Source organism: Cannabis sativa, chromosome 7 (genome assembly GCF_029168945.1).
Source record: "Cannabis sativa cultivar Pink pepper isolate KNU-18-1 chromosome 7, ASM2916894v1, whole genome shotgun sequence".
Lineage (NCBI taxonomy): Eukaryota > Viridiplantae > Streptophyta > Magnoliopsida > Rosales > Cannabaceae > Cannabis > Cannabis sativa.
The window spans coordinates 25,647,648-25,656,141 of NC_083607.1; the positions used below are offsets into that span (position 1 = coordinate 25,647,648).

The 8,494-nt window shown below is 43.1% G+C and overlaps 1 protein-coding gene and 1 non-coding gene across 2 annotated transcripts; one reads left to right on the forward strand and one right to left on the reverse strand.

Annotated features, from left to right (window-relative positions):
- Positions 1–235: 235 nt before the first annotated feature.
- On the reverse strand, positions 236–342 carry LOC115698407 (small nucleolar RNA R71). The gene has a single exon (XR_004008155.2). It is a non-coding gene; the product is annotated as a small nucleolar RNA R71 (small nucleolar RNA).
- Positions 343–1,433: 1,091 nt separating this feature from the next.
- Positions 1,434–3,362, forward strand: LOC133029180 (uncharacterized). The gene has a single exon (XM_061101673.1). The coding sequence runs from the start codon at positions 1,434–1,436 to the stop codon at positions 3,360–3,362; it is 1,929 nt and encodes a 642-aa protein (XP_060957656.1).
- Positions 3,363–8,494: the final 5,132 nt, after the last annotated feature.

Below are 8,494 nucleotides of genomic sequence, written 5' to 3' on the forward strand. Positions count from 1 at the left end.
CAGCGGGATGCCAACTGAGGATCCTCACCTCCATCTCCGTTCATTTTTGGAGGTGAGTGATTCTTTCAAGATCCAAGGAGTAAGTGAAGAGGTTTTAAGGTTGAAGCTATTCCCATTCTCATTACGAGACCGAGCTAGATCATGGCTCAACACTTTGCCGCCTGATTCTGTGACCAATTGGAATGACCTTGCTGAGAAGTTTCTGAGGAAATACTTTCCTCCTACTAGAAATGCAAAATTCAGAAGTGAGATCATGTCTTTTCAGCAACTTGAAGATGAGTCCACAAGTGATGCGTGGGAGAGGTTTAAGGAACTTTTGCGAAAGTGTCCACATCATGGCATTCCACATTGTATTCAGATGGAGACTTTTTATAATGGCTTGAATGCAGCTTCTCGAATGGTGTTAGATGCATCGGCCAATGGTGCTATTTTGTCGAAGTCTTACAATGAAGCATTTGAGATTTTGGAGACCATTGCAAGTAACAACTACCAATGGTCCAACACTAGAGCTCTAACAAGTAGAAAAGTGGCGGGAGTCCTTGAGGTAGATGCAATAACGGCTTTGACAGCTCAAATGGCTTCCATGACGAATGTTTTGAAGAATTTGAGTATTGGGAACGCTAAAAATATTCAACCAGCTGCTGCCATTCAAAGTGATGATGTCTCATGTGTGTTTTGTGGAGAAGGGCATGTGTTTGAGAAGTGTCCATCTAATCCGGAGTCCGTTTGTTACATGGGAAATCAAAATTTTAACAGAAACAATGGGGCATTCTCAAACTCTTACAATCAATCTTGGAAGAATCATCCTAATTTGTCTTGGGGAGGTCAAGGAGCAAGCTCAAGCACCGCACCAGCCCAAGGAAGACAAGCATATCCACCGGGTTTTTCACAACAACCCCGACATTCACAACATGCTCAAAATGCCCAACCAAGTTCTTTGGAAAGTCTAATGCGGGATTATATGGCCAAAAATGATGCGGTGATACAAAGTCAAGCTGCATCTCTTCGAAACTTAGAGTTGCAACTTGGACATTTGGCCAATGAATTAAAAGCTAGGCCGCAAGGTTCTTTGCCTAGTGACACGGAAAATCCAAGGAGGGATGGGAAGGAGCAATGCAAATCCATTCACTTGAGGAGTGGCAAGCATCTGAAAAATTTCGAGGAGGAAATAAAGGGTAGTGGGGAGCCCACTTCAATCCAAAACGACGAAAAATTGAGTAAAAAAACTGCCCAGGAAATTGCTGATACTGCACCGGTTGATACAAGACGGGTCCGCAACTGACGATCGGACAATCCGCACCCGCATGTACTAAACCACCCCTTCCATTTCCTCAAAGATTTCGGAAACAGAAGAAGATGGGCAATTCAAGAAGTTTTTAGATGTGTTGAAGCAGCTCCATATCAATATTCCCTTGGTGGAAGCATTGGAGCAAATGCCGAACTATGTCAAGTTCTTAAAAGACATTTTGACGAAGAAAAGGAGGTTGGGGGAGTTTGAAACTGTAGCTCTTACCGAAGGATGCAGCGCCATGTTGAAAAGTAAGATTCCACCGAAGTTGAAGGATCCGGGTAGTTTTACAATCCCTTGTTCTATTGGGGGGCGGGATGTTGGAAGAGCTTTATGTGATTTGGGTGCAAGCATCAACCTCATGCCTATGTCGATCTTTAAGAAGTTGGGTATTGGTGAAGCACGTCCTACAACTGTTACATTGCAACTTGCTGACAGGTCCATGGCCCATCCGGATGGAAAAATAGAAGATGTTCTAGTACAGGTTGACAAGTTCATTTTTCCAGCTGATTTCATCATCCTAGACTATGAAGCTGATAGAGATGTGCCTATTATCTTGGGTCGACCGTTCCTTGCTACCGGGAGAACTCTGATTGATGTGCAAAATGGGGAGCTCACAATGAGGGTGAATGATCAAAAAGTCACCTTTAATGTGTTCAATGCTATGAGATTTCCGGATGAGATAGAAGAGTGCTCCCGCATAAGTGTAATTGACTCGATAGTGGCTGAAAAATTTCACAAGGAAGCTTGGAAGGATGAGAAATTTATAAGTTCTTTTGATGAGCTTGAAGACTTGAGTGAAGATGAAGACAACCAAGTTGCTTGGGTGGAGCCATTGCAACCTATTCCTAACTTCAAGAAGCCCTTTGAATCTTTGGAGTTGAAGGAAAGTAATTTTAAGCCTCCAAAACCCTCCATCCAAGAACCACCGAAGTTGGAGTTGAAACCCTTGCCAAGCCATCTGAAGTATGCCTATTTGGGGGACAATGACACGCTACCAGTTATTATAGCATCAAACTTGGTAGTTGAAAATGAAGGTGCTTTGCTAGAGGTGTTGAAAAAGCATAAGAAAGCAATCGGGTGGACTATGGCGGACATAAGGGGTATTAGTCCCACGATTTGCACGCACAAGATACTTTTAGAAGCTGGTTGTAGCAATTCTGTTGAGCATCAGCGAAGATTGAATCCCGTCATGAAAGAAGTGGTGCGAAAAGAAGTGATCAAGTGGCTAGATTATGGTATTGTGTACCCAATTTCGGATAGCTCATGGGTTAGTCCTGTTCAATGTGTGCCCAAGAAAGGACGAGTCACGGTGGTGGCTAATGCAAACAATGAGTTGATTCCTACTCGAACCGTGACCGGTTGGAGGGTGTGTATGGACTACCGGAAGCTAAACAATGCTACTCGGAAGGATCATTTCCCGCTGCCATTTATTGACCAAATGTTGGATCGTTTGGCGGGAAAAGAGTTTTATTGCTTTCTTGATGGATATTCGGGTTACAATCAGATTTCTATAGCACCGGAAGATCAAGAGAAAACCACCTTCACTTGTCCATATGGTACCTTTGCCTTTAGGAGGATGCCATTTGGATTGTGCAATGCTCCCGCGACTTTCCAAAGGTGTATGATGGCTATTTTCTCGGATATGGCTGAAAGTATTTTGGAGATATTCATGGATGACTTCTCTATCTACGGGGATTCATTTGGGGTGTGTTTGGAGAATTTGGAAAGAGTGTTAGCAAGATGTGAAGAAACCAACTTGGTGCTTAATTGGGAGAAATGCCACTTCATGGTTCAAGAGGGTATTGTGTTGGGTCACAAGGTGTCTAGCAAGGGGATAGAAGTTGACAAGGCAAAGCTAGAAGTGATTGAGAAGTTACCAGCCCCTACCACGGTGAAAGGCATAAGAAGCTTCCTTGGACACGCGGGTTTCTATAGGCGCTTCATTAAAGACTTTTCTAAGGTGTCCAAACCCTTGTGTAACTTGCTGGAACAAAATAGACCATTTGAGTTTACCGCTGAATGTAATGAAGCATTTTTGAAGTTGAAGACAGCTCTTGTTACGGCCCCGTGATTGTAGCACCCGATTGGTCATTGCCCTTTGAACTCATGTGTGATGCAAGTGATTTTGCCGTTGGGGCTGTTCTTGGGCAGCGGAAGAATAAGATCTTCCATTCCATTTATTATGCAAGCAAAACTCTTGTTGATGCCCAAATTAACTACACCACTACTGAGAAAGAGTTGCTAGCGGTGGTTTTTGCCTTTGAGAAATTCAGATCGTATCTTGTGGGAACCAAGGTTGTTGTGTATACTGACCATTCGGCAATCAAGTATTTGATAACCAAGAAAGATTCTAAACCGAGGCTTATTCGTTGGGTTTTGTTGCTACAAGAGTTTGACTTGGAAATTCGAGACAGAAAAGGGACAGAAAACAAAGTGGCAGATCATCTCTCTAGGTTGGAAACTAACAATCACAGCAGCCACTTAGAGGGAGAATTACAAATTCAAGACTCATTCCCAGATGAGCAACTGCTAGTGGTAGAGCAAACACGGGTACCATGGTATGCAGACATTGTCAATTACTTAGTTGGAGGTGCCTATCCACCTGATTTTACCAAGCAAAGCGGCTCAAAAAGTTCCTTCATGATAGCAAGTTTTATTTTTGGGATGAGCCATACTTGTACAAGCAGTGCCCCGATCGTATTATGCGGAGATGTGTGCCAATGGGTGAAGTTAGAAGCATCTTGGAGCATTGTCATTCAGCTCCTTATGGTGGCCATTTTGGTGGACAACGCACGGCGGCCAAGGTTTTTCAATTCGGGTATTATTGGCCTTCTATTTTTAAAGATGCTCATGCTTTTGTTCAACAATGTGATCGCTGCCAGCGAGTTGGAAATATCTCCGCCAGGAGTGAAATGCCTCTTAATTGTATCTTGGAGGTGGAGTTGTTTGACGTGTGGGGTATCGACTTTATGGGACCTTTCCCACAATCCTTTGGGAATCTCTACATTCTAGTGGCGGTGGATTATGTGTCAAAGTGGGTGGAGGCAATTGTTAGTCCCAAGAATGATGCTCGAGTGGTTATGAAGTTCCTTCATAAACATGTTTTTACAAGGTTTGGGACTCCTAGAGCTTTGATAAGTGATGAGGGAACACACTTTGTGAACAAAGTGTTGGCTGCCCTCTTGGCAAAATATAGTGTAAAACACAAAATTGCTACTGCCTATCACCCACAGACTAACGGGCAAGCTGAAATATCTAATCGGGAAATTAAAAGCATATTGGAGAAGGTTGTAAATCCCAACAGAAAAGATTGGTGCCAACGCCTCGATGATGCACTTTGGGCGTATAGGACAGCATATAAAACTCCTCTAGGCATGTCTCCATATCGCCTAGTTTATGGGAAAGCATGCCATCTTCCCGTAGAGTTAGAACACAAGGCGTTTTGGGCACTAAAAAATCTCAATATGGATATTTCAGCAGCTGGAGAAGCAAGAAAGTTACAGCTGAACGAGTTGGATGAATTACGTTTGTTTTCATATGAGAATGCTAAATTGTACAAGGAGAAGACAAAGAGATAGCATGATGATAGAATCAAGGAAAGAGTTTTTGCAAAAGGACAAGAAGTGTTACTCTTTAATTCAAGGCTCAAACTCTTTCCTGGAAAATTAAAGTCCCGTTGGTCTGGCCCGTTTACTGTGCAAGAAGTGACTCCTTTTGGTGCGATTACAGTGAAAGATCAACAATCTGGGAGGGAATTTAAAGTGAACGGGCAGCGGTTGAAACACTATTGGAGAGGCGAGGTCAACCGAGAGAAGACCTCGATTTCTTTGAAAGATGCTTGATCATTGTAATTTGGGGTGCCTAAAAAAAAAGAGAAAAAAAAAGAGAGAAAAAAAGATTGAATTGAAGAAAAAAAAAATTTGAACAAGAATGAAAAGAAAAATGTTTTCAGTGAAAGGCACCCCTTGACAAAAAAAAAAAAAACAAGAAAAAGAAAAGCAACAGAAAAAGAAATATATATATATAAAAAAAAAGAAAGAAAAAAAAAAGAGAAATTATATCTATATATATTATAATTAGCTATAAATAATTGTCATGGTGAAATTGAGATTGTGTTCTTTTCGTTGTGTAGAGAATCAAGTGAAAAAGGCTGTGGAAGTGAAGAAATTTTGATTTGGGCAAAAGCACTAAGTTTGGGGTGGCAAGTTGCTGTTCAGTTGCTATAGCAAAAGCTTAGCAAGAAGTGTTTTGGGTAATAGGCTGATCAAAGGATTTGGGGTTTTGAAAAAAAAAAAAAGAAGAAAAAAAAAAGTACATGGTCTGAATCAAGAGGAACATGTGACAATTCTGTTAATGATGCAATCATTGGGCACAACTCTTTTTCCTTAGCCCAATCATTTGGATTTATGTACTTTAGTTGACCTTTCCTTTAAAAATGCCAAAAAAAGCAGATAAAGATTAACTATGGGATTTTCTTTTTTTGGTTTTGGTCAACTGGGCCCATGATGTTATTAACTAGCCCACCTCCTCAATCTCAGCCCAAATCACTCTCAACCCTACCCCATTCACACTCATCATCCTAATCAACCTCACCTCCACGACCTAACCACACCACAATCGCATCTCCACCACCAGAATTCACCCGTGAACACCATAGCCTCCGTTCAAGCCAAGCTCGACCCAGCCGCATCCAAGCTCCAGTCGACACCATTTCACCTGAAACCGAACCCAACATCTCACCTAAACCCGAGCTTCCATTTCCTCCATTGAACCCGTCGCCACAGAAATCGCACCAGCTCCCAAACTCGAACCAGTGCACCACTTCCATAGCCTCAATCCGAACCACCATTGTTCACTCAACCCATACCTCACAGCACTCATCTCAACAACATTCAATTCACAACCCGTAATCACCTCCGAAGCACCCCAGTCGCAGCTCCACCGTAAGCAATATCCAGCAGTCATCCACGCCACCATCAAACTCGCCCTCACCAGATCGCACTTCAACCGCCAGCTCCGTCCAATAACAGCCGCACCTGTGAACTCACCTCTATACAAACCCAACACGACAACCCGACAGCAACACAGCCAGCAACTCAATCTCCTCTCGACTCAATCTGTACCATGGACCAAACATCTACCTCAGGTCCTTCCATGTTCGACAGCGAGCAATCAAGAGTGAGCTTTTAATTTTTCATTTTATATTCGGACCATATCTTGGCTGCCGCATAGTGAGTGAATGTTTGTGTGTGAAACAAAATTTTTTGAATTTGGATTGGTTGAAGTGGTTCAAGAGGTAGTTGTAGTCTTTGATTTGAGTATTGTTGATATTGTGGAGTTGTTGGGAGGACATTGAAATATTGGAGTAGTTTTGAAAAGTTTTTGAATGCTCTCTTGGTTTGAGTGAAGGACATCTTGATTTATGGGTGTTGATAAGTTGTGTTAAAGTTTTGAATTTGCATTGGTGATCAATTGGTGGGTTTGCCGTGTGTACTAGTTGCTGATTGTTAGTGTGGTTGGTGAACAAGGGGCTGTTTGTTGTGTGTGTTTGGTTGAAATGTTGAACTCTTGATTATATGGAAGTGTGAATCATATATACAGGGGGATTGTACCATGTCTAGTTGAGGTGTGAATTATTTTTGTGCATGAGTTGCTGTGAAAGTAGGTTGATGTGGTTGATCAGATTGGGATATTTTTGAACAAGATTGGGTTAGGGACAGAGAAGTACATTGTAAGAGATCTTATTGTGTTGAGGGGCAGCAGTGAGTAAGACAGCAAAGAAGAAATTCATTGTGTTGGGGTAGTGTGCAAGTGAAAAGAAAAGAAAATGCCCAAAGTTAAGAAGACCGCCAACAAGAATAAAAAGAAATCACTGCATGAAATTCCTAAATTTCATTGCCCGGCAGCTGAGACAAAGTATCACGAGAAGGTGGACAATCGGGAATTTTATATGGAGCGTGGATTAGTAGCCGATATTGAGGATATTGATGAGTTGCCCGAATGGGTCAGTGCAACGATTCATAAGCGAGATTGGGGACTTTTTGTCCAACAAAGAGAGCAGGCGGTCATGGAAGTTGTCAAGGAATTTTACGCCAACTTCCTATCCCAAGAATGGCCCACTGTAGTGGTGGTGCGTGAAGTCCCAGTCTCATTTTCAGCTGCAGCAATCAACGACCTGTTTGGGTTAAACTCTGTCGAGTGCCAATACTCCGCGCAAAAAGGGCAGGTGAGCGACGAAACTGTGGGTGACATGATGCCGATGCTCGCCAAGCCAGGATCTGAATGGAGTTTCGATAATTATGGCAATCTTCGATTTCGGCGCACTGATTTGGAGCACGAGTTGAAATGTTGGTATACATTCGTGCAAACTGCCCTCTGCCCTACTTCACATGATTCGACCGTCAGCAGAGACCGCGCCTGGATGCTCTATTGCATTAGAATGGGCTGGGATGTTGACGTCGGGGCTGTCCTTGCCCAAGAGATTGCTGATTGTGCACACAGGGGGAAGGGGAAGTTATTCCTCCCTGCTACCATCACTGCTCTTTGCCGCAAGGCAGGTGTACCCATATGGAAGGAAGAAGGCGCCCTGAATCCTCGGGGGCCTATAAATTTTGGTCCACCTCGAGCCCCGAAAACAACGCCTACCCCAGCGACGTCCTCAGCCACGGAGCCTCCCGTAGATCGCTTTGCTCGCTTTGAGCAAGTGCAACAACAAATGTGTGGTCGATTGCACGCGATGTGGGATTACGAGCAGAAGCGCGACGCCGTCATGGAACGTGCATTCAAGAGGACTACGCCCCGTTTTGATCCCAAGTTCCCGGACTTCCCTCAGCATGTTCTAGACCCGTGGGGAGGCCCATCAGCTTCGAACACAGAGGAGCCCCACGAGGACTCCGAGTAGAGGGAGTTTTTCTCATACCTAAGCTATTTTATATTTTTCTGTTTTGTCTTGTTTGTTTTTAGATTGTATTGTGCTCGTTGTATGTTGTCTTTTGTGCTTGGAACTTTTATTCTATGTTGTTTATGTGTTTGTTAGTTTGGCATTGAGAGTTTTTTTTAGTTTTTCGGTGGCCTAGTGTTCTGCTCGATGATGATACTTTCCGCCCATTCCATTATTGTTGCTGCCTAATTTTACTTGTTGCCTTATCATGTTGCATTGTTGGATATTATGGATGTTTCCCTTAGTCTCTCCTCACTAGTTTA

What these genes read in the sequence shown, in the direction of transcription:
- LOC133029180 (XM_061101673.1), top strand. Translation starts at nt 1,434, where the DNA reads ATGCCGAACTATGTCAAGTTCTTAAAAGACATTTTGACGAAGAAAAGG.